The sequence below is a fragment of the Thermoascus crustaceus genome (genome assembly GCF_041956765.1).
Source record: "Thermoascus crustaceus strain CBS 181.67 unplaced genomic scaffold VTN00scaffold_7, whole genome shotgun sequence".
NCBI lineage: Eukaryota > Fungi > Ascomycota > Eurotiomycetes > Eurotiales > Thermoascaceae > Thermoascus > Thermoascus crustaceus.
The window spans coordinates 1,421,774-1,446,346 of NW_027192533.1; the positions used below are offsets into that span (position 1 = coordinate 1,421,774).

At 49.8% G+C, this 24,573-nt stretch overlaps 8 protein-coding genes and 1 non-coding gene across 9 annotated transcripts; 4 read left to right on the forward strand and 5 right to left on the reverse strand.

The window, feature by feature from the left end:
- Nucleotides 1-1,351: 1,351 nt before the first annotated feature.
- VTN00DRAFT_9490 (uncharacterized protein) lies at nt 1,352-2,988 on the reverse strand (the record flags this gene model as incomplete). The annotated part of the gene is made up of 2 exons (XM_069436456.1): nt 1,352-1,554; nt 1,608-2,988. 2 exons carry the CDS (start codon nt 2,986-2,988, stop codon nt 1,352-1,354), a joined length of 1,584 nt encoding a protein of 527 aa, XP_069285075.1.
- Nucleotides 2,989-4,149: 1,161 nt separating this feature from the next.
- VTN00DRAFT_9491 (uncharacterized protein) lies at nt 4,150-7,136 on the forward strand (the record flags this gene model as incomplete). Its single annotated transcript, XM_069436457.1, has 9 exons — nt 4,150-4,239; nt 4,295-4,307; nt 4,362-4,396; nt 4,463-4,478; nt 4,544-4,709; nt 4,768-5,102; nt 5,166-5,409; nt 5,468-6,066; nt 6,739-7,136. The coding sequence occupies 9 exons, from the start codon at nt 4,150-4,152 to the stop codon at nt 7,134-7,136; spliced, it is 1,896 nt and encodes a 631-aa protein (XP_069285076.1).
- A 1,276-nt stretch (nt 7,137-8,412) lies between these two features.
- VTN00DRAFT_9492 (uncharacterized protein) lies at nt 8,413-8,868 on the reverse strand (the record flags this gene model as incomplete). The annotated part of the gene is made up of 1 exon (XM_069436458.1): nt 8,413-8,868. One exon carries the CDS (start codon nt 8,866-8,868, stop codon nt 8,413-8,415), a length of 456 nt encoding a protein of 151 aa, XP_069285077.1.
- A 2,327-nt stretch (nt 8,869-11,195) lies between these two features.
- Nucleotides 11,196-12,591, forward strand: VTN00DRAFT_9493 (uncharacterized protein; the record flags this gene model as incomplete). Its single annotated transcript, XM_069436459.1, has 4 exons — nt 11,196-11,464; nt 11,523-11,624; nt 11,680-12,363; nt 12,426-12,591. 4 exons carry the CDS (start codon nt 11,196-11,198, stop codon nt 12,589-12,591), a joined length of 1,221 nt encoding a protein of 406 aa, XP_069285078.1.
- Nucleotides 12,592-14,404: 1,813 nt separating this feature from the next.
- Nucleotides 14,405-14,476, reverse strand: VTN00DRAFT_t176. The gene has a single exon. It is a non-coding gene; the product is annotated as a tRNA-Gln (tRNA).
- Nucleotides 14,477-17,479: 3,003 nt separating this feature from the next.
- VTN00DRAFT_9494 (uncharacterized protein) lies at nt 17,480-18,356 on the forward strand (the record flags this gene model as incomplete). The annotated part of the gene is made up of 2 exons (XM_069436460.1): nt 17,480-17,731; nt 17,868-18,356. 2 exons carry the CDS (start codon nt 17,480-17,482, stop codon nt 18,354-18,356), a joined length of 741 nt encoding a protein of 246 aa, XP_069285079.1.
- A 439-nt stretch (nt 18,357-18,795) lies between these two features.
- Nucleotides 18,796-19,444, reverse strand: VTN00DRAFT_9495 (40S ribosomal protein eS25; the record flags this gene model as incomplete). Its single annotated transcript, XM_069436461.1, has 4 exons — nt 18,796-18,821; nt 18,934-19,143; nt 19,306-19,363; nt 19,442-19,444. 4 exons carry the CDS (start codon nt 19,442-19,444, stop codon nt 18,796-18,798), a joined length of 297 nt encoding a protein of 98 aa, XP_069285080.1.
- A 595-nt stretch (nt 19,445-20,039) lies between these two features.
- VTN00DRAFT_9496 (uncharacterized protein) lies at nt 20,040-21,633 on the reverse strand (the record flags this gene model as incomplete). The annotated part of the gene is made up of 3 exons (XM_069436462.1): nt 20,040-20,672; nt 20,721-21,553; nt 21,612-21,633. 3 exons carry the CDS (start codon nt 21,631-21,633, stop codon nt 20,040-20,042), a joined length of 1,488 nt encoding a protein of 495 aa, XP_069285081.1.
- An 854-nt stretch (nt 21,634-22,487) lies between these two features.
- Nucleotides 22,488-24,193, forward strand: VTN00DRAFT_9497 (uncharacterized protein; the record flags this gene model as incomplete). The annotated part of the gene is made up of 2 exons (XM_069436463.1): nt 22,488-22,655; nt 22,715-24,193. The coding sequence occupies 2 exons, from the start codon at nt 22,488-22,490 to the stop codon at nt 24,191-24,193; spliced, it is 1,647 nt and encodes a 548-aa protein (XP_069285082.1).
- Nucleotides 24,194-24,573: the final 380 nt, after the last annotated feature.

A 24,573-nucleotide genomic window follows, 5' to 3' on the forward strand; every position in this document is an offset into this window, starting at 1 on the left:
GTAGTCTGGGGGGGAAAAAACAACAGGAAATATAGCTTGTACAGTACAATGCATAGGAAATCGATATGCTTGAGTCTATCTAGGAATTATTGGTCAAATTTAGATTCCCATCTCATCTCATCCTGCTTTTCTAGAATTAATAAATGTTATTCCATTGAAGAATGAGTAGAGTTAACGTAAACCAGCTCTCTCTCTCTCTCGTGTTCATTTTGCTATCCTTGTCCTTGTCCTTGTATGTGTATGTGTGTGTGTTTTTACAGTATGTATAGTACATGTACATGTACATAAACTCAGCCTGGAAGGAGCGAGCGAGCGAGCTCAGGGTCAAACCTGACTAAACTAAGATCATAATATGATATAAATAAACAAGTATCACAAGTATCAGATCAGATCAGGATCTCAGACAGATAGATAGATAGGTACCTGGTAAGTCTCTACCTACCTAGTTTGGCCATATTACCGGTAAATAAATCTCACAGGACTAGACCAGACCAGATCTGACCGGGCGTCGGTTTTCCTGAGGCAGTTGGGTTTGGGTTTGGGTTTGGTCGGAATGAAATAAATGGATAGGTAAGGTCAGAAGTGAAGGAAGAAGTGAATGGGCTGAAGATAAGACAAGAAGGAAAGGACTTTTAAAGGATGGTTTTGATTAATTAACAGGTTGACTGGTTTATTGGTGGGGGGATTGGAAGAAAGAGAGCAAAGAAGGAAGAAAGAAGGATTGATTGACTGATCAACTCTGTAAAGGTAGCCAAGGTGGATGATGGGTGGGTTAATCGATGTAGAGTGCTGGGAATTGGGGAAAAGTACGGTTAACACATTAACATGAACATGGATAGGTAGTTTGAATGGTGGTAAGAAGTTAGTAGTGCTAGGGAAGGAATGATCAGGTCAGCAGAGGAGCACCTTCTGGGTTGGTCCTTATATTACTGGTAGAGGAGGCTAGGTTAGGAGGTAGGTACTAGTTATGACTACCTTCCCTTTACGTATAAGAATCCCCTTCTCCTCCTCTGGGGATTTGGATTCTTTTTTTAGCATCCTGTGCAAATAACCCTTTTTTCCCCTTCCATTTTCCCTTGTTGAATCGGTAAATCCCTGTAGCTTAAGCATGAAACAGGGATTTATCGATTCAACAAATTTCTTCCAGGAGGGAATCTGAGAGCCTTGGGTAAAGCAGTAGATAACGAGTTGTCATCTCTAGCGTGCGTACTATTTATTATATTTAATTAAAAAGGGAAGGTGTTGAGTGGGACTTCTTTGTTTCAGTGTCATATGTGAGTTTTATGTTTTTGTATTTTGCTCTGTTAATCCAAGATGGGTATCTATTCAGATGACTACAGTTCGAAACCTTTTACTCATACTGCACGCCCTGCCGCGGAGGCGTCGTCAAGTCCGGATGTGCCATTTCCAGCCTCGTATGCACGGTTTCTCCCTCGACTTCCTGTTCATCCGGCGGGATCATCTTCCCGCCTCTATACCTGACCTCCCCGTACTGAAGACGACGATCACCAACGAGGCCCAGCAGCCCGTCCAGTTCGCAGTTCGACCCCTTGCCTTCCAACAGCGGGGCATTAAACGCCTTGGCGATCTCGATGGGGCTGAACGACATCGGACGGCCGCCTTTCCACCACCGTGGAACGTCGACGCAACAGCAGCAACGCAAGCGACCATGATAACGACTCCCGCGGCAAGATAGTTGGGATGCAGTTGGAAGGCGGGCTCGAGGCTCGTCTGCACGGTGTTCATGGTCTGGTTCGTCTGTACGTTGGATGCGTTCAAACCGATGTACAAAGGAAGCGGAGTTGACTCGTTCCAGGCGGACAGGGCGGTGCGGAACATGATCTCCTGCATCGCGGAGATGACTTCGTCCGTCGGATCGCTCCATGTGTCGTTGCACGCCTCCTCGGAGTCGATATGAGTGACGTAGTTCTGCGCCAATGTCCCGGTGACGTTCAACGTCCACTGATGATTCACCTGCGAGATGTGCGCTTGGGAGGTAAAGAGATCCGACGCAGCCAGGTAGACTCCGCCGAGGGTGCTGTTCCTGTAGGTCAGCTCAATGGAGTCGATGGAGTAGGCTGCGACGATGGTATCCGGCGTCGTCCCGAGGCTCGACAGGGATGAGGAGAAGCCCACCGTCCCGTTTTCGATGCTGACGGGGTAGTTCAGAGTCGCGGGACGGAACGTGCACCGCTTGACCTGCAACTGGCTTTTACAGGGAATTTGATCCTTGTAGGTCACTGTGAAGTTGACGTTGGACGGTCTATTCACCATGAAGGTGAAATTCGACGAGAAGGTGACCCTGGTAATATCCTGCATCCCCGTGACAGGTCCATGGTAATCGGAGCCAGTTGGATTGCCATTTTCATCGTAAAAGACGCTTCCAAAGTCATAAGGAAAAGACTCTCCGGTGCAGTCCACCGCGAATCCAGCGGCCCTGATGGTCCCCGAGCAGTTTCCCGTCCCGCATCCGCTGTTGTGCAGATGCATGGGCTCTCGGGAACTATATCCCTTCATGACCTCCTCGAAGGCTGGGCTCATCGCGGACAGCGTGAAGGCCGGATTCCCTTGCAAGAGACCCGTATAGCCCTCCGGGATCTGCTGCGCGATGGCTGCGGATACAGCCATGTCCTTTCTGGAAGGCTCGACTGAGATCGTCAACGCCCTCTGGAACAGAGGGTTGTCGATGGAGATCACCACCGACGCGATGCACGCGAGGGTCATCACGTTGAAGAATTTGATATCCCTGATGGAGATAAAGATGCTGTTGGCGGTGGTCCAGTACCGATGGAGATCGTGCACCGTGCAGCCGCTCATGGCTTTGGTCCACCAGGCGATGACGGCCCCTTCGGCCATGGCAAACCGGAGGAGTCCGTTACTCGCGGCCGAGGAGATGGCCAGCAGGACCGAGGGTTGGACCTTCCATTTGCTCGTGGGTTGTTTGTTTGCGATGATGAGGATGGTGATGTTGAAGGCGAGGCACAGCATTACGCCCACCAAGGATAGGACTCCTAGCCAGGGGAGTCGATTCCATACTCCGGGTTCCCATGGCTTGGAGCTGTTGAGGGTGGAATATTTGATGTTTTCTTTCTGGTCTTTCTGTTTTGTTTTTGATTTTGTCGTCGTTGTTGTTGACGTTGATGTTGATGACTGCTCGCCCATTCTGTGAGGGGGAAAGAAACGTGGGGTGCGATGGAAAAACTATCTACTGGAGATGGAAAAGACGAAGACAGTGAGAGCAATTAGGTTTTATGTGTTAAATTCATCATTATGGCCTGCAACGAAAAGAAAAAAAAAGACAGGGACATGGATATAGCGTATTCATATAAAAAACTCAATTGTCAGCCTCGCTGGACTGGATCTGCAAGAAGGTTGCAACTTGCATATCAGGCGTGAAATGCAGAGCAAAGCAGGAGAGATCATATTGGTAAACAGTTCAGAGGCTGAGCCTGAAAAGCACAAGCACGGAGCACAGCCTCGTACCATCATGCACCATCTAAGCTATCTTGAACATCTGCCGGTCCCCAAACCACCAACCCTGTATCAATAGGCGGGGCTCGCTTATTTCCGCAATGACCCGTCACATGACTTACATGGAATCATGCCAAAATATGATCTCTTCGTTCCCCTCGATGATCAAGATCGATATCAGGTAGGTATGTAGAGCTACTTGAAGGAAAGCGGGTAGAAGTTAGTAGGTATTCCCTCTTTCATGCGTTTAAGTAAGCAGATATAATCTTTATGTTACTTTCCGATCTATATATAGGGCACTGCAAGTACTGTACTGCGTACATCTCGCTGGGCAACTCTGGTACCGAAGACATGTGGCATCCGATGATCATGAACAGCTGTATCATTCTGTAAAGAGTAAGCAACCAGGTCGATTTGTTCGGTTGAAAGAATGAATAATCGCTCGGTGAGTGTTACTCTTGAGGCTTGAGCCGCGGCTGGCCGCCGCTACTCACCGCCTGCCTTAACGTCATGCGTTTGTGCCCGTCGGAAGATCAGCGATTGGATAACATCCAGGATGCGCTCCCTCTCTTCATAGCTGTCCGCCAGCTGGGAGTTGTTGAGGTCGTCTTGTTGTTGGATTTCTAATATCTTCTCTTCCATCATTCCCTCGACACTGTCGTTAGCGCAGCAGACAAAATGACGAGCCTCACCCCCCGTGAGCCGTACTCCAAGGAGGAGCTCGAACGGCTCTACCCGAAGGAATTGAAGCTGCAATTGGTTCAAGTGGTTAGTCTTGTCGATGAGGAATGTGACGGTGAGATATTGCTGACGGTTTAAGTAGTTCCTCCGTCACGGTAAATGCTTCGTCGATACGATTCTTGACTGCGTCTGAGACTGAACTATCCAAGGTGAACGGACACCCGTGTCTTCTCGATTTCAGAATGTACGGGCATACAGAACCCCCCTCTACCGTTCAATTGAACATCCCAGCAGACTAATATCTTGAAAGGCAGGCCTTCCAGCATGTAAATACATTCCTCCTCGCTCATCCTCGTCCTCAAGTGCACTGACCCGTTTTTTCGATCGAAAGACTGGCCATACTGCAATGTAGCCCGTCGGATGGCCGCCACGGCGGCGAGCAAGCAAGATATGTCGACCTGGGATACCTTCCAATGGCGGAGGAAGATGGAGGCTTTTGGGCACGACGATGAGGCGGTGGTCGCGGTCGGTCCTGAGGGGGAGGCGGAGGGGATATGGTATGTCAGGGGCAAGGCAGGGACTGTTGTTAAGGAACGCTTGCTGACCAGCTGCCAGCCAACTAGGCGAGCTCACAGACAAGGGACGGCAGACCACATATGCCCTGGGCCAGCGACTGCGGCATCTCTACGTCGACCAGCTGGGCTTCATGCCCCGGATCAAGTCGGACACCGAAGATATGTACCTCCGCGCGACCCCGATCCCGCGAGCCCTCGAGTCCCTCCAGCAGGTGTTCTGGGGCATGTACCCGCCCAGCGCACGAACGGCCAGCTTTCCGCCCCCTGTGATCGTCGCGAGGACACCGGCGGAGGAGAATCTGTTCCCGAATGAGGGAAACTGCCGCCGCTTCAGGCAGTTGGCGAGGCTGTTTGCGCAGCGCGCTGCGGATAGATGTATGTGCCTATGTCATCTGGTGCTTATCGAAGGTCTTCTGCAGTGGTTAATGCCTCTTCTAGGGAATGACACGGAGGAAATGAACTACTTGAACAGCCTCTGGTCCAAGTGGATGCCCGAAAGCTCACCCAGAGTCGCCGTCGACTCTCACCCCCGTCTGTCCGGAATCATGGACACTATCAATGCCTCCATGGCGCACGGACCCGCCACGAAGCTTCCTCCCGAGTTCTACGATCCCAAGGGCAAGGAGATTATTGACAAAATTGCCGTGGACGAATGGTACTCGGGGTACAAGGAAAGCGCAGAGTACCGACGACTGGGCATCGGCGCCCTGATGGGGGGACATCGTCGACCGGATGGTCAGCACCGCAGTCGATGGGGGCTGGCGCAGCGAGACATCCGCCTCCGGAACCGCAAAGGACGGCAAGGCGATCAAGTTCGCCCTCAGCGGGTGCCACGATACCACTCTGGCCGCGATCGTCGCGAGCGTGGGCGGATTCGAGGGCGAGAACGGGAAATGGCCCCCATTCACGTCCTCCGTCGCGATCGAGCTCTTCTCCAAGGATGAGAGGAAAGGCCCGAAAGAGGAATTCACCAACCCCGTCCCTGCCCCAGATACTCCTACCGGGTCTTCGAAGCAACCCACCAGTTTCCTCTCTTACCTGCTCGGTCGATCCTCCACCTCTTCATCCTCTTCTCAATCTCAACCCCCCGCTCCTCCATCCGAAACAGCCCGCAAGCCACTTTCCTCCTTGCCTGAACCCGCCAGAGAGACCTTGCGCAAACACTACGTCCGCATCCGCTTCAACGACCGTCCTGTCCGGATACCGGGTTGCGCGGCCAAAGCGGCCAACCATCTCTCCGGTGACGAGACCTTCTGCACGCTGGAGGCGTTCAAGGAGATCGCGGACAAGTTCACGCCGAAGAGCTGGCGGGAGGAGTGCATGCAGAACATCGGCGATGGTATGTTCGGGAAGGATGATCGGGAGAAGGTGCCGGCTGGGTATTAGAGTGTTGTACGTGCTTCTTTCATGTACAGTACATACATGCTACATGGCCCCATACTAGGGAGCGTATAACTGTGTATGATACAAGGTAGATAGGTAGTATACTAGTGTTAAGATGAGTGAATGACGGTATGTTCATCCTATTCATCTTCAATCTAGTCTTGATAATTCCAAGATTTGCTTCGTTTAATCCTGTAATATATCATTGCTGAACATATTTACAACACCCTGGCCTCCTGTTACTCCCTCTTCCTCTTCTCCTCAGCATCCTTCCGTTCCCTCAACACCTTCGTACCCAACGCCTGCACAATCCTCTCAGGCGGCGACCACTCCACGAAACCAATCCGCACCGCATGCCCCCAAGTACCCGCAGACCAGACTCCTCCCACACTCGACCCTCTCCAGCGCCGCCCTCGCCATCCGCCTCGCCGTCGGCGTGAACACCCCAGCCTCCACATCGTGATTCCCCGTCCTGACATCCCCGACCCCGATCCCAATCCTTCTTCCCCTCCGCCCTCATCTCCGCGCTCAGAGCCCGGCTGAACGAATCGACGTACCCCTTACTGCTGCTGTAGATGCTCAACCAGGGCATCCCTATCGACGAGAAGGAGGAGGTGTTCATGATCAGACTTCCAGGCGGGGGTGGAGGACGCGGGTGAGTTCCGTCATGAACGTCGCATTCAGGTGCATTACACTCGTGACTTCGGACGAGGCCATCGACCGGAGGGGTTTGTAGGTGCTGGATACGAGGCCGCAGGTGCCGCCAATATTATTAACAAGGACCGTGAGATGGACGTCGCCGATCTCATCAACTATTCTGCCTATGTCGTGCAGCGGGCCGACGGCGTCATCGAAGACGATGATCTTCGTCTTCGCTGTCGGGTACTCGACGGTCAGCTGCTCCTAAACTTTCAACAGTTTGTCACGGTTCCGGCCGTGCAGGAAGACGTTGAATCGCCGCGCGCAGAGCTCGTGCGCGAAGGCGAGGCCAATCCCGTCGGTGGAGCCGGTGATGAGGGCCCATGATCTTGACTCCGACTCTTTTCCTGGGGTGGTACGGCGGTGGCGGTGGTGGAGGTACCGATCTAGTGAAGCCGAGCGGAGAAAGTAGATGTAGATGTCGTTGGTGAGTTTGGAGAGGAGGTAGAGGGATGTTAGGAGGCCGATGTAGTAGAAGAAGGAGAAAGATTTATCTGTTGTTGGGGACATTGTTTGATTTCCAGAGTAGGTAGGTATGATTCCTTTGTGACGGGTGACGGGTTTCTTTTTAGATTGTAGGAGCAAGATACAGAGCCTAGAGCTCAAGATGGCAGTGTTGTTTGGTCAACTGAGTGCCTCTCGAAAGAAAAGCAAGATAATTGGTGAAGGTGGCCCGGCAAACAAAGCAACAAGAAAAAAGACATTGACATTGTCTGCGGGGGGCCTTAGAGTACACGTTGGGGGGGGGGGGGAGGGGTCTAATCTTCTAGTAGAACAATAGATGTTTTCCCGTCGAGACTCGAGATGCGACGCTGAGAGTACCTAGCGCATGCCTCCCGACGTTCTTACTTGCATAGGAGATCGTCGAACGATGCAGGTAGCTACTAAGGTCAGGCAAGTTTCAAAGATACCTACCCCGCCAGTGTCGCGGGGTCCTAATCTCCACATCATACTAAATCTAAAATAAATATTCTTATCGCAACGCACCTTTCGACCTTGGACATACGAGAGTCCTCAAAATGGATGTAGAATACTAAGCTAGACTGAACTGGATAATTTTAATCAAAACTATGGGATAGCAGTCCTTTTTCGCGTTTCGCGCATTGAACAGAGAATCATTTCGTTATTTGCTGGCAGCCTTGTATAATAATATATCTCATCCGGTTGGTCTCAGACAGGACGTACCGTGTGGAGACAGATCTTGGATTGCTTTCACGTTGGGTTGGGAATTAGAATAGAGATGTAGCAGCAGCGTCGAGTATGATACTTCGAATCAGTAGAAAGGATTTACGATACTCCCTTTTTATTATAACTGGATGATGCGTTATAAAACGATTCGAGAAGCCGGCTATGCTCATGACATTTAGATTGGCTTCTAGTTAGGTAATATCTCCTCCTCAAATATATTATCCCTGCAGCGTGCCGGAATGACAGCGTCGCATTGTCGGGATATACTATGCAGCATGCATGCAATTGCAATCTTTCCAAATATCCTCCACAACCCCCCCCCCCCCCCTTCCTCACCATATCGCCTTCCCGGAAAGCTCTGGTCCTCCCTTTAATCGACTTCTCTCCCTAGCCCGTGAACTTTGCGATCAATCGCTCAATGTTCCCCCGACTTCCAAGGTTCGTATGGGTTTCTCGCTATAAACTGGCCCAGGCTGATGTGTTGGTCCGGTAAAAAAGAAATAGGAGCAAAGCTACCGGTAAACTGAAAGCTACCACTGCGTTCTGGTCGTCGAATAGGCTCTGTCGCTGATCTTCTCGAAGAAAGAGATTCCTTCTTGTTTGTTGGTTGAGGGACTTTCGTAGACTCAGTTTCATCCAGATCATGATGGCCATGAGCTATCGACCCTGGTGGTGAAGGCAGAGCCAGAGGGAGCGGGTCAACCTCGAAGACGATGAGATTCTCATGACAGGCAGCCAGTTCCTGCGCCAGCGTCACGGTCGTGTTGCGCGGCTCGGTGGGATCGTTGTCGAGGTTGTCTTCCTTCTCGTCGTGATCGTAGATGGGGTATTTCACCCATGCCCATCTGCGGGAGGCTATCCAGAGGACCATCTTGGTAGATGTCTGAGCGCTAGAGTAGAGAGGTACGATGTGCAACGCAAAGGAAGCAGGAGGAGGCTGTGTCAAAGAGATGTACGATTTAGGAACGGCAGTGCAAAGAAGATGGAGTGCTATTGATTCCCAAATAAGTGGACTTTGTTTTTGGTATAATTAGTTGATCTGTTGTTGTTGCTATTTGCCTAGCAACGAAAACGAGGGGCGGTAGTTCCAAGACAACGCCTTTGTTTGAGCATCAAAGAAGATGCTAGAATGAATGTCAGAAGCACCCGAACGAAGCTTTGTTTTAATATCTAAATCGACGTCCTTGGCTTTATTTATCTACTGCATCGCACTTAGCACCTGGCTGATATACCCGATCGCATGTACACTCAACACTCACCACAAACCACCGAAGTTGGAACAGAGTCAATAGGATAAGGCATATCTAGGACTTATCCACCAGACCCTATCTGGAGGATCAACTAGCCTTTGTTGGCTTCTCTGTCATCGCATTCGATGGGGAGTAAACAGATCATCGCCATCTAACAAAAAGCGGTGGTATCGCGGGATCCAGAGCTGTTCGGGGGATTTTTCAGCGTTCTGCTCACCTAGCCATACACTCCATTTGCAGATATACTAATCGGGACCACAAAAGGTGGATGCGCCATTACACAGTACTGTAGAGTTTCGGCAAATGGTCTTCAGATAGCGTCATTTTAGTGTAGCACAACAAGGTCCTGCCAAGAAAAGGACAGTCTGTTCAGATTGGATAGAGCTTCCAACCCCTTCTAGGACTGCCATTTTGTGAATAACAGATCCCACTGTAGGCGTTCCAGCCAGGACTTGTGAAACCCATCTCCAGTCTGATGGGAAGATAGAGGTGGTAGTGCGGGACGGAAAAGATCAGCACGGTGGCACGACCGCCAGCATGCCAAGCCTGTCGCTGGCGTCCTGCTCTCCACCGCATTCTGTCGCAGCGCATCATCTGTATTCATTGTCTGCCGCATCCCGTCCCTTTTCCCACGCCCTTTGCAGGCCAATCCCTATTTCTGAACATCCCGGCCTAAGGTGTTCTCCATGCTGATCTGACATCTGTGCATCAGAGTCAGAGCCGCTGCCTGCTGAACCTCCGCCATCTTAATCAGTCTAGACCGGCCAATTGAGCTCCTTTTTCCTGTCCAGCCCTACACAACATTGGCAGACTATGCATCAGGCCGTCTGATATCCCCTGTGTAAAGCATCCCAATAGCAGTTCTTCTGTGGCTTTGATACTGCCATATCCGAGCAATTCTTGTCATGACTTAGACATATTGCTGCATTTTCCCTTTTGCGTGCTACAAGCCAATCAGCCAAGTACATCCGCAACAGGGCCGCACCCTAGTCTCCAACCTGATAACTGCAAGGGACAAAATCGTCGTGGAGTGCCCCCATTCACCATTTCTGGTTGTCGTCGCCGAGAAAGTCTGTTGCTGAGAAGGGCAAAAGAAAACAGTAGCTGTCACCTCTCAGTCTCTTAACCTTTTTCGTCTTCATCTCCAATCTCATCCACCACACCTCCTCGAGCTAGCCTGATCAACGACGAGCCTCAATTGGTGAGTTGTCCCACTCCTCTTAAAGCTTCGAGATTGTGCCGCAAAGACACCTGCATGTTGGCTGTCGACTGATCTCATTCGCCTGCAGATGTGTTGAGCCTACATCCTTATTGTCGAGAGGATCTTGCGGTCAGGACTGCAATATGGAGGTAAGTGACCGCTTCTCTGGACCCGTTCAGCATCCGACAGCGTGTATAACCTCTGCTCTCCGATTGTTTGTTCATGACTCGTGTCATTGGTGTCTGCTTGCCTTTCTGCATCAGCTGTGTTCCACAGTCGCGTCTGCCCTGGGGGATGCGGCGTCTTGCCCTTGATAAGCATGTGTCGTCCACTCTCGACTCACACCCTCGTGTCCGTTGATGACGCTGTCTCAAAAAAAACACCACTTTTTCCTCGTCACCTTGCACAAAGCTCCTGCTCTTTTTTTCTCCCTGTGGTGTGTATCCTAGAGCTTGCCTCTGTTCACGTCCTGGATCTGGCACTTGATGCGATGACGCAGGGGTCAATATCGCCGTCGAGTATCAAGGCCAGAATGTTTGACACTGCTCAGAGGCTTCATCAGAAGCTAGAGGTTACTGTTAATGGCAGTCTCCAGGGCAGTTGATTACACGTGACCCAGAGAGGCCAGCATTCACGGAGACCTCCCCAGTGCTATGCCTACCTCTCTTTGATTTACAGCTTGTTTCTATGTTTTCTCTTGATACCTGTGATCTGCTGTTTTTACTAGACACCAGTTTTCCCATCAAAATGTCGATCCCCCCTGTGAAGATGCCCGTGCCACCACCTCGTAATATGCCCTACATCCCCCAGGGACAGGAGAGGCATATCTACTCAGACTGTTCCATATTACATGGCCAGACACCCGTCATCAAAACAGAAGCACAACTAAGTCTCGAGCAACACCTACAGGGATCCAACCAGGCCCTTGCCCAGCCGGCTCAGAGCAAGTCGGGACAGCTCCCGCAGCACAAGCTGCGGGATGCTAAGCCCCGTCTGCTCCTGATGGGGCTTCGCAGGTAAGCAAGCCTGATACGCGCTCTGTGACTGGAGATTGTGAAAGTTGACCATGATCAGGAGCGGAAAGTCCTCTATTTCAAGCGTGGTGTTTCACAAAATGCCACCGAACGAGACTCTCTTCCTCGAGTCTACCACGCGCATCCAGAAGGATTCAATCCAGTGAGTATACACTTGCCGTTCTTTAGATCGGTCTAACGCATTATCATCGTCTCAGTTCCTTCATGGACTTTCAAGTTTGGGATTTTCCCGGACAGCTTGAGTACCTCGAGCCGTCTTTCGATCTCGAAGATATCTTTGGAACTCTCGGTGCTCTCGTCTGGGTTATCGATGCCCAGGATGACTACCTCGACTCCGTGGCGCGTCTCAACCGTACTATCTTGACCGTCCAGCAGTACTACCCAAACATCAACATCGAGGTTTTCATCCACAAGGTCGACGGCCTGTCTGACGAGTACCGCACCGACGTCTTCCAGGACATTGTCCAGCGTATCTCGGACGAGCTGAGCGACGCAGGATACGAGAATGCCCCCGTGCACTACTACCTCACCTCTATTTACGACTACTCGGTCTTCGAGGCGTTCTCCAAGGTTATCCAGAAGCTCATTCCGCAGCTCTCCACGCTGGAGAATCTGATCAACATCCTGGCCAACAACTGCGGCTTCGAGAAGACGTATCTCTTCGACGTTCTCAGCAAGATCTACATCGCGTCCGACACGCGCCCGGTCGACATGGCGTGCTACGAGATGTGTTCCGATTACATCGACGTGATCGTTGATATTTCTGAGCTGTATTCCTGGGACCATCCGGCCCGGAAGCCCAAGGGTGAGCAGATGCGCGAGGCGGAGAGTCATGTCGTTCTTCATGATGACACCATGATCCACCTCATGGAGATCAACAAGTACGTTTGTCCAGTCCCCGCGTCATAGTAGTCCTTGTATCAGGTACTAATCTACATTGCAGGTACCTCTGTCTTGTGTCAGTCATTAGGAACCCTGAGGCCAAGGAGAAGAAGGGCCTAATCGACATGAACTGCCGTACCTTCCAGGAGGCAGTCAACGAGGTCTTTGCTCGTCCATGGGAGCAGGACCAGGAGCAGGAGGAACAGGAGCAGCCGCAGGAGGAGTAAATGTCGGACCTGTTTTACACGACGATCGGACTCTATCGGTCTGATTGCAATGAACGGGACTGATTAATTCCCCTACTCTGGTGGTTCACTGACTTGTCATGAGATATGATACCGGACCGATAATTCTTTTTTTTTTCTTTCGAATACTTCTACAGGGACGGCGCATAGCCTAGGTGTTACCATTAGTACACGCTTAGTACAGTCCGCCGATAGGGCCTCGATTAATACGAGATGTACTATTAACTGATTAAAGTTGCCTGTTTTAAAATCCAACCGTAGACGGTGTTCGCAGTTCGCATCAAAAAGTACAGGCTAGTACCTAAATGTGAGAGATCAAATATGATTTCTGAAAGCTGAGATTTAAAGCAATATGCTCTCCCAGCCCTTCAGTTATCAACCCTTTTTAATCAAAAAAAAAGAAAATGCCAAACAACCTTGGCAATCAACAATGATGAACATGGAGATGTTGTAGACCCTCGACGTTGCCCAGACCGACCGCCCGGGCTCTCTCGGCTAGCGCTGCCGACAGCCGTTGCGTTAGCGTTGCCCAGGAGCATGGACCACCTTAAATTTTCGTTTTTAGTCTACCTTCTCAGGATGCGCTTCTTTTCTTTCCTTCTTCGCTCATTTCATGCCTTACCTACGCTCTGATCCGAGCAGCCCTCCGGTTCTCATCGTTACTAACATTTCCATCCATCTGCATACATACATACTCACATCTTTCTCTACCTTAGTAAGTCAATTCCAGTCCAATCCAGCTTTTGGAAATTTCTTCAATCTCCCTTGTTCGTCTCAAAAAACGAGCACGCTACGGAGTCCACCCACACACACAAGCAATTCGATGATGAAAATTCCTTCACATTCGCAGTTTCCACGCTAGCCGTCGACAAGAACCCAATCTTAGACGCTGCTCTGTGCGCAATTGCTTCCTTGGATGTCTGATCTTTGCCTGTGTCTTCACACCACCTCTTTTGGCTTTTCTACCTCCTGTTCTCTTTGTGTGATGTTTTAAGGGTTTGGGGTGGGCTTTTTTGCTAACGGCTATGTTGGTTAGGTTAATTTTACTACCTAAGGTACCTAGCTACCCTGGTGATTTGGTCGTGTTGATGGATATACACACTGAGTTAGGTGGATGGGGTGCCATTCGTATCTATGGTACGGTACATCAGTGAGGTATATTATGCCTTGCGTACAGTACAATAGACTGGGATTGGTTATGGTCAAGTTATGTAGAGAATAAGTTGATGGTGATAATGATAAGAGTAACAATAAGAGTTTGTCCTTGCTTCTTCTGAAATCTCTATTTATGGTGCGGCCTTGGTTTTTCTGCATGATGTTCTTACTCTGTACATATACACCCTAGAACATTATCTGCCAACCATGCAGGAGATATTTAGATAGCTCCTAATACATCTGGTATGTTGAAGATGGTGGATCTATCAGAGACCACGAGACGGTCCCGTCAGGTTGAACCGATCCCACATGGAACCGGTCCTGTCGAGTCTGTTTCCACCAGTTCGTGCGTCGACAACTACAGCATGACGATCCGAGTAATGTTAGATACACTGAGATCATCTGCCAAATGGCATCCTTGCAAACTGATGAATTAGGTACACATTCGTTTTGCCCTAGTCATGACAAAAAGATCATGAGCACCCATTTGCCGCAGAAAATAAAATAGCTAGCCAGTAGGTGGCAGGGGAGGGGGTACCAAAAGGATATGGCAGAGTTACTAGTTAGTATGTATTGGTGTCGGGTGTAGCCTAAAAAAAGGGAAAAAAGGGAACCCCGCAGCCGGGGGGGTTGACTTGGTAGGTCCTGCCCGGAATCGAACCGGGGTTGTCGGAATCAGAATCCGAAGTGATAACCGCTACACTACAGAACCGACCTTGTTTTTCTGATCTAAACAATGCTTTATCAAGGACTCTCTACTCCCCTGTGGATAGATGCTTAGTGAGGTTCTTAACTACCCGTGCTACCGCCCCAACATCGTCCCGTGTTTGTGCGTCCCACCACAACGGAGTTTTTCACCACAACGGAAGATTTTTACTATTTTGTCAAATTTCTCAACAACTAGATTAGTATTTAAATACATTAAATAGCACATTAATATCGCCTGGATCCTGGCTATCTCCCTGAGTATTTTCAACAGTATCCGATTTGTGTATAGTGGTTGAATTTGGCTTTGAAGATTGGCGTTTCCGGACACGGGAAATAATCTTTCGTTCAGCCTCAGCGCGTTCAGCAATCTGACGATTTGCATCCTTTACTGTTAATGGCCCTATAGTAGGGATTCGTCTGCAAGATTTCTGAGAATTTGGGGCGCGTGCACGCTCTAGATGTCGAGATATATCACTTTGGAGTTGGGCTGTCAATTCAGCCGTTTGTATAGCACTTTGAAAGACCCGGTCAAGACGGCGTGTAAAGCCCTGGTCCAGGCTAGGGTTTTCATTGACAAACTTGTCCAGCTTTTGAATACTCCGTCGCAGCGTACGAACTGTCTGGGGAGGCAAATTGGTTGAGATAGATTGAATTGATGGTGTTTTGTCCTGTATATTTAGAACTGGAGATGGAGACCTTGCATTGGCTAGAATGTCAAGTACTTTTGAAGGATTCCAGGGATATATGCCCCGATCAGCAAAGGCACTTCGGATTGTACGTTGTTTGAATGTATCGCGGCGAATTTCAGGGATATCACAAAGAAAATCAGCCTTGTCCATTGTAGAGATCCCCCATTGTATATTCTCATTGTTTTTCTTGCGAAAATAGTGTTTATAGGCCTGGAAAGGCTGACCATCAAGTGGCTGAACAAGATGAGTTGTATAAGGCACGAAACAGAAGGGTATAATGTTGTATTTCTCACAATATTCCAGAAAATTATATGTGAGATGGGATCCGTGGCCGTCCATAAGCAATAATCTTGCTTCGTTCTTTGGATTTGAAACCCGCCTTTCTGTATGCATATGGAAGTGCTTGATCCAATCCAGTGCAATTTCATCTGTTGTATATCCTTTGGAAGCTGTAGCGATTCGATAATTATCTGCTGAATCAGGAACTTGTTGATACCAGCGTTCTAGGTGATATTCGCCCTTGAAGATGAAGTATGGAGGAATAACAGTGCCATCAGCTGCAATACATTCAATAGCTGTTAAGGATTCATTTGTATCACTAGTCGCAATGCCTCGGGAGGCTCGTATAGGGTTGGAAGTGACGACTTTTTGAGATTTTGCTTCCCCTAATTGAAAGCCACTTTCATCAAAGTTATAGATATTCTTTGGTGGAATCCGGGCTATATATGGCTCCAAGAGATCAAACCAATGTGTCAGAATACCAATATCTTCTGCCCCTAGTCGATCTTTCTCAATTGGCTTCTGTTTGATAAGATGTAGGTCGTCAGGAAGGCGCGAAATAAACCGATATACCCAGTTTCCCCCTACGCGCGGAGCCGGGTTAGATGGAGCATTCCTCTGTAAAATCTGGTTTGCACAGCACTCAATCATCTTCGGTGTAGGCGGCGAATGTAGGGAATCAAGCTGTCGAATCCAGCGAATAATTGCCTTTTCTTGCTGGTCATCTAATGCCTTGTTGCGCGCGATATGGGAGGTTTTTGGTGGCCGACCCTTGAAGCGTTCGCGAAGCCGTCCAACAGGCACGTCGAATTCTCGCGCCAACGCGGCGAAATTTGGTTTTTTTTGACAGGAAGCCTTTTTTAAAGCTTCCTGGATTCGAGATTCGATTTTATCTGGCGATTTTGGCATCGTGGTAGGGTATAAATTCGAGAAATAGTAAAAATCTTCCGTTGTGGTGAAAAACTCCGTTGTGGTGGGACGCACCAACACGGGAAGGGCGTGTTGGGGCGGTAGCACGGGGAGTAGCTTTATATGATACCTAATCGTGGCGCAATCGGCCAGCGCATTTGACTGTTTGACTTGGAAAAGCACTGACGGATCGCGATTACTGCAATAGCTCGTCCTCTTCCTAAGTACCTACCTAGCCCTTCCTTCAGGAGAAAAGGCTACACGGATTAGGTACTCAGAAGTGATGATGACTCGCCAATACAGGTAGAAAGACACATATAAACACAGAAACTGTAAAATATTAATGCTTAAGTTGTGTTTTCTGGTCGAAAGGGGGTACCGGGTGCCAGATGCTGTCCTGGCTGGTAAGCTGGCAAGCATTGAAAATTGAAAGGGGAGTTAAATTTTTCTGAAATTAAGATATGTATTCGCTGTCTGTATTAACTACGCTAGTTACCACTATGTCTGATATTTGAGTCATCTCATAGTGATGCCTAAATGTTAGTGTAGTGGTGAGCACATCAGAGTAAGCCACTTCAACTTTCACACACACTCACTTCAGTCTACTAATAACCTGCCAGCTTTGATTCTGAAAAACTCTCGATCCGCCGTTGGTCCTTATATATATATATATATTTTAAAAAAAATTATTTGTAGATCTTCCTACGGCTACACACGTTTAAAGTTCCTAAGTCTGTACTCTTGTCAGATAGGTAGTAATGGCCTTGATTCACCGTTTCCTTTTGAAGTCAGACAGTGACAAGCACCGTCGTCCTCCTGAGCGATTAAAATGTCGATGATTATGTGCATTATTAGGCGGTTCTATTTTTGCCGAAATTTGCGTCGGTACGGAGTTAGGTTGCAGCTCGCCGAGGCTCAAGATGGGGCCCAGACCAGGGTTAAGCTAAGCACCGCTGCGGAGATCTAGTAATCAATCGGCAGACCTCAGGTCTGGGCACATTTCTAATCATACAGTGATCTCCTTATCATACATTTCCTCCAGCTACATACAGGATAATTAGTCAATGAACACCGAACGAGCTCCTTGAAATCAAATCTATTGTCCATTTGTCTACTCAGTGGTTTCAACCATGTCCGAACTCCGCCAAAGACCGGGCCCCCGCTCATCATCATCGAAATCGGAAGGCTCCCCGTCCAGCAAGACGAGAAAGGAGAAGAGAAGCAACGATGATAGCGGCATCAGCCTCCTGGACATCATCCGCGTGCTGGTCGCGCTGGTCGTGGCCTCGTGCGGGCTCTCCTACTACATGACCTCGTCGGAGTCGCTGCTCTGGGGGTACCGACCATGGTTTACGAGGTTGCCAGTGTTGATGCGGTATTTGGTATGTTTCTGAACGTTGCGAGTTCCTTGGCCCATGATGTTGTCTATGGGAATTGTGCCATGAACTTAGAACCTACCGTTCTTTTTCAATGGAATCACAATGCTAACAGAGATATCTTTTCTTTTCTTTTCTCCAGCGCGGCCCTCTCTACCTCACCCCCGACCAACTCTCCCTCTACAACGGCACAGACCCCTCCCTCCCCATCTACCTCGCCGTTAACGGTTCCATCTTCGATGTCTCCGCCAACCCCATGATGTACGGCCCGGGCGGGAGCTACAACTTTTTCACCGGCCGCGACGCCACGCGCGCCTTCGTCACGGGCTGTTTCCAAGAGGACCTTACCCCGGACCTGGATGGTGTCGAGGAGATGTATATCCCCGTCGACGATGAGGAGGACGCGAAGCTGAGCGGCCGCGAGAGGAAGATCCGAAGAGAGAGGGAGACGAGGGAGGCGAGGGCGATGGTGCGCGCGCAGGTGCAGCATTGGGAGAATTTCTTCCGGAATCATAAGAAGTATTTTGAGGTTGGGAAGGTCGTAGGTGTGCCGCCGAAGGCTGCTGGGGAGGGGAAGAGGGAGCTGTGTGAGGCTGCGAAGAGGAATAGGCCGAAGAGGAAGGCCGATTGATATGATAGGAACAATAATCGGAAGAAATTGGTTGATCTGCTTGCAAGGATGGGTGCTCCCACTTTAAATACTGCATTTAATAACCATATAATGTCATCTACGGGTTGCCCTGGTGTTGCATTTACGGATGCTCTTGAGACCGTATTTCGGCTTGCGCAATTTGCCAAGTTCTTTGTCGCGCTACTTGAGTACCACTTAGCGCTAATAGCGATGAATGAAAATAGGTTCAAGTTTTCATCGGCCAACTCTAGGCGGAGCAGATTGTGATCAATTTGACTCTCATTTTATTTGACATGTCCAGCTTAACCGTGCATATCAACACTCCGAATCATGCCGTGGAGCCCAGTATTCATCAATCGCCCACCCGAACTCCTTTTTTTCGGACGTCGCGAGATAGTTCGTTACAAGGAAATCGCTTGAAGAGACGAAAGAAAAACGTTTACTCCTCAGCGGTAACCGCGCGAGCTGTTAAGACAACCAGTAAGCATGATATCCAGCAATTTGATACGATCCGATCGATATGAGCGGAAAGTCTCCGAAGCTCATCCGTGGAGAATCGGTTGAAAGGGGAACGTACTGTAGATGTTCATCTTAGAGTGACCAACGACCTTCTTGATCTGACCCTTCTCCTCGAGGTCGGCGAGGGCCTTGCGGGCAAGAGAGCCGTTGATCTTGAGGCGGTCGACCAGGGTGGCGACGGTGATCAGGCGGTATGACTGGACGTCCTTGTAGAGCTTCTCAGAGGTGGTCTTGTCGAGGACAACGGCGTGGTTGGCCTTGTCCTTGACTGTATAGCAAATACGTCAGCTTCATGTTCTACTTCCTCGCGCTTGACAAAAAAACCACGCCGCTTTCTTTGATGCAAATCCGAACTTTCTTTTTTTCTTTTTCTGAAAGGGTCGTGCGCGGCCGATGGATCACGACGGGTGTAGAAGATGGTGATGCATACCCTTGCCCTTAGACCACTTCTTCTTCTGCTTCTTGCCACCAGAGGATGCTTCGGGAGCCTGTTCATTTCAAGACATGGTTAATTATCTCGTATGCATTTTGGAGGAGGGAAACTGCATGGGGGGTTCGGCACTCACCATTTTGACGGTTGTGGTGGTTCTTCGAGGAGTGAGAGGAACGTTCGAACGGGGGCGAGAAGTTTGGAGGCCCAAATGCGAAATTGCGAGTGGGGGATGACTAAGCGTAGATTTTCCCGAGCCCTAAACCCTCATTGTTGGGCCAGGCTCGGTTAGCGCTGGCTGGGCCTCGCCTCTGACGTCGTCGACCACATCTACTTCCCATAGTGGTTGAGATGTGATTAACTCTCCCTGAATTTTTTTCTTTTTTCTTTTTTTCCATTCATTTATTCAGGCCGAAGGCTGCTTCTCGACTTGAGTTGCACATGTTTCTCCAGAGGAAGGGAGCAGTTGGATAGACATGGGAGTACGCGGCCTTGACCGGACGACTAGTAGAGCGTGTTTGCAGCGTCAAAAGCATTTAGGGGTAAAAGCTGTAAACGAGGTAGGAAGTATGGAAGTTCACTTGATACTTGTAGAGAAATATCGCTTTTATATTTTTTATGCTCCATGTATGCCCGTATATACACAAGCCTCACGTCAAAGACTCCCAGCAGACTATCATCAATAATCGTAGGCACCAGAACGAACCGCTTCCTCAATTACAACAGCATCCCTGCTAAGTACCATATTGACTGATTGTCATGATGTCGAAATTGTTCACATCTTTTGTGCCGTTTACCAAATAGAGAACGTTGAATTGGGCATTGCCCTCCTGCACAGAGAGTGTTCCAAGAGCATATTCTTCGGGTGTCCCAAACCAAAAGACGGAACGCCCAGCATCATCGGTCTTAACCCAGCTCACTTCATACTTCCCAGCGTCGTTCCTCGCTATAGGTACACGTGCAATGACCGGGTCTCCATCGAGAGACCAGAGATGCACAGCAGCGACAGCACTGTTGCTCGTAGAAATGAGCAGTTCCGGTTTATTGGTATGCCACGAAAGCTGCCTAACCGCATGCTCGTGGACTAACACGGATTGGAGTCTTGATGCGGTGCCTAACGACCATATCCATACGACGTTCGACCGGGATTGGTCAACTGTCGCCAAAAGGCTTCCATCGAAGCTGAATAGAACCATAGATACGCCACGGGGAAGGCTAGATGAATCTGTTGACGTTGTGAATGCAGAAGAACCTGATGCCTCGGCATATTCGAGGTCTCCACCTGCGTTCAAATAACGCTCCCGCCAGATGCTAGGGGCGTAATGGTCTATGTGGAAGGTGTGGGTGAGAGAGGTCGAGCAAGAGAACTAGACAGAGTTAGTTGATATCGCCTCATCGGGAACGACATCGCTTACTGTTCTGCTGCTGAGAAGGTCTACACTACCGTCGATCTTCGCGACAGCCAAAAACTCCGAGGCAGGACCATGCCCTCTAGCTGGACTCCATTCTATCGTTCTGACGCCGAGATCAAAGGCGCTATCAGAACCTGCTGGGCCGGTATAGGTTCTAAAAAGCTGTCCGTCAGCCGTATATATCAGAACCTTCGTGCCGGCACTCGCGGCCTCCCAGACGGCGATCCATTTGCCATCTGGGCTCCATTTCAGGCCTTGCGCATCTACGGTTGGTAACACCGCTCGGGAGATAAGCTCATATGTTTGGGCCTCGTGTACAGTTAGTACATCATTCGCGTCGGGTTTCAATAAAACCGCAAGTTGTCTTGTGCGCGGTCGATAACCGTAGCCATTGGGATTGGAGAATTTCGGTGACTTGATGACTTGGCTTCGACCGGTATCCAACGTAAAGAGGGTTATTTTAGTATTCCAAGAGTGGAAGCAAATGACCTCATTTTCGTCGCCGCCAAAGTCAACATACGTCAACCCAGATTCAACGTTCTCGATCTCAGCATGCCATTTCAGCGGGTGCAATTGCCATACTGTGACGCGAACGTCTGTGGCACAGAGCAGATGCTGGCGTGATACAAGGCCAAGTTCTTCGGAAATTTCAGGTTCGTGGGAGGATAAATGGGATAATTTTAGGTGCTTTGCCTGCGATGCCAAGGGCTCTTTCAGCTTGATAATTCCAAGCGCTCTTGGGTTTTGAGAAGCGGAGCCGGTATGGATAACGAGCTCCTTTCCGTTTAATCGAGCGACGTAGTCACCATCCTGTGACACAACTATCGGAAGTGATGCTGCAGGAACAATCAGAAGCAGGCTTCGGGTTGACGGAAAAGAGAATTCCATTGTTACCTCCAGCGCTCGTGGAAGCCATTGTGCAATTGTCGGTGTCGTACAGAGTTTGGAAATGTCAGATTTGACACTTAAGGGCAAGAAAAAAGGAATGTAATCGCTAATCCATCTGCATATAATTTCCAAGATTTAATTCTAGTACCTGGAATGCTTCTGCCTCCCTCCGCAAACAACGTCTGCATCAACGAGGTTGTCGGCTTTTCCCTTTCGAGTCGTATCACAGGCAGCGCCAAGCCTAGGAGATGTATTACATAATACGTACAATTGAATCAAATCAAATGACTTGGCTACAAAACTGTAAAAAGAATTGTAAGGTCTAGATGAATTTATATCTTATCTGAATATTTTCTGTATCTAAAACACATACGTCCAGGAGATGCAGTGAAGAGATTCAGGTCTCCATACGACGCGACTTCGCCCGGCTTCACAGACGGAGAAGAGTATTTCCTGAACATCTAGCACTCAGTGGGCGCCTCTTGCGACGCGTATGCACAAAATAACCCAGATATAGTTCATCCCAAAAGGGATAATTGACAATAAGGCCCAGGCCCATGGATGGCAAACGATAGGGTTGAGTGGCCACGCGGAAACCGAGTGCAGGGCCGAAGTTTCGGCGAAGTCTCTGTGGCGGCGGGACCAGTCAGGACCGATAAGATACGGAGTATACCGGGTCAACCTTGTTCCGCCCCGAGATAAAGGACGAGAAAAGTCGCGGTACCCGCAGGTGCCTAGCATTTTCGCCATTCGCGATTTTGGGGGAAACTCGCAGACCTAGGGTGTCTAATTCCCAGTCTGACCAAGATAGGGCTATTTCGAGGACAGGCCCCGGGTTGGGGCCAGAATATGCTAAAGTCCTTTCGCCGAATCTTGGCCAAAATGGCCGATCAAGGAAAATCGCAAGCGCCGTCTGAAGGCGCTGCGGCGCAGAGAACACCCGCAAGCTCGGATCAGGCCCCTCGGAAGAAGCTGTTTGGGAGGGAGTTCTACAAGAGCATTGGAAGCCCAAAATACATTGTCGCCCCTATGGTGGATCGGTCTGAATTCGTAAGTCTTCCCTTTTCCCCGAATGCGCATTTGAATGGCTAGGTACTGACCATTGGAAGGCATGGCGCATGCTCTCTCGCTCATTCATGGAACCCATCGAATCGAAGAATCTCCTTGCCTACTCGCCCATGCTCCATGCGCGTCTATTTCGTGAAACAGCCGGCTTCCGCAACCAACATTTCCAGCCCACCCGCGCAGCGGTTGTTGAAGGCGCAGACGACAAGACTCCGTATCTCGATGGTAACCCGGCTATCGATCGTCCTCTATTTGTGCAGTTCTGTGCGAACGATCCCGAGGACCTGTTGGATGCTGCACGTCATGTGGCTCCATACTGCGATGCTGTTGATCTCAACCTTGGATGCCCTCAAGGAATCGCCAGGAGGGGTCACTACGGGGCGTTCCTCCAGGAGGACTGGGATTTGATATACAAGTTGATCAACAAGCTACATACGGAGCTCTCCGTCCCAGTGACAGCTAAGTTCCGCATCCTGGAGACAAAGGAGAAGACATTGGAGTACGCGAAGATGATATTGTCCGCTGGAGCCAGCATAATTACGGTCCATGGGCGGACAAGAGAACAGAAGGGCCACAATACTGGTCTGGCAGATTGGAGTTATATTCGATACCTGAGGGACAATCTACCCCCAGAGACTGTCATCTTTGCAAACGGCAACATTCTCAACCATGACGATATCGAAGAGTGTCTCGAAGCCACGGGCGCGGATGGCGTGATGAGTGCAGAAGGAAACCTGTCAGATCCGTCCATCTTCAGCAAACCGCCTCCTATTGGCAGTGAAGGGAGGGAATATTGGCGAGGCAGAAGCGGGAAGGGAGGATACCGGATGGATGCCGTTTTCCGTCGATACCTGGACATCATCTATAAGTATGTCCTCGAACTGCCAGTACCCGAGAGGAAGCCTCTGTACATCCCGGGAGACCCAGTGGAGGAAGAGCAAAAGCCAGAACAAGAAACGGTCAAGAATGGTGATGTCGAAGAAGGACCGCCGAAGAAGAAGCAGAAACGCGCAAGGGAGAAGAACAAGAGACCTAACTCTCCCAGTCTTGGCACGATGCAAGGCCATCTCTTCCAACTTCTTCGACCTTTGGTTTCGAAACATACACATATTCGAGACGCGCTCGCCAAGACACGTACGGGCGATATTGCGTCATACGAGAACATCTTGTCGCTTGTCGAAGAAGCGGTCAAGGCCGGTATCCAGGAATACGAGCAATTCCCGGAGAGATTCGATGTGCCAACGGAACTGCCAAACGGCGACCCCCTGTCAGGCTCCATGGCCACCATTGCGGAATACAGCAGGCCTTGGTGGGTATGCCAGCCATATGTGCGCCCTCTGCCAGCAGAGGCTCTGGAGAGCGGAGCTCTCAAATTGAGGAAAAATAAGCTTAATGGCACGAATTCCAAGGATCGACCCCAGGAGGCTCCTTCAACTCCCGACGTCAAAGCATCAGAAACTCCCCTAAGCACCGGAAATGAATGCCCGGTCCCTGTCTCCACAGATGAGACTGTGCGTGCTTGATGTTCTTTAGCACGTCATATCCGAATATCGTCTCCTGGAAGCCAAGCATGCTGCTGCGTATATTCGACGCCAGGATTCAAGTCTTTGGAGAGACGTGGAATCAGCTCCTTGCCTGTGCGGATGAGGGGATATAGATCCCAGGCGCTCAACTCAGGTCTTCCACCGGAGACGAGACACACAGGTGTTAACGTCTCGGGTTTACTGGAAGAGATCGAGTAATCGCAGCTCCTGATTCTCCGCGCACGTCTGGATTTTGCGTTGGCGCACGACTCGCCAACGGGTAAATATGAAATGTTGCTCAAAACATTGGATTGAAAATACACTTGTCGGAATCTGAGATTCGAGCCTTTTTTTTTATTTATTTTGTCACATGTAACGCC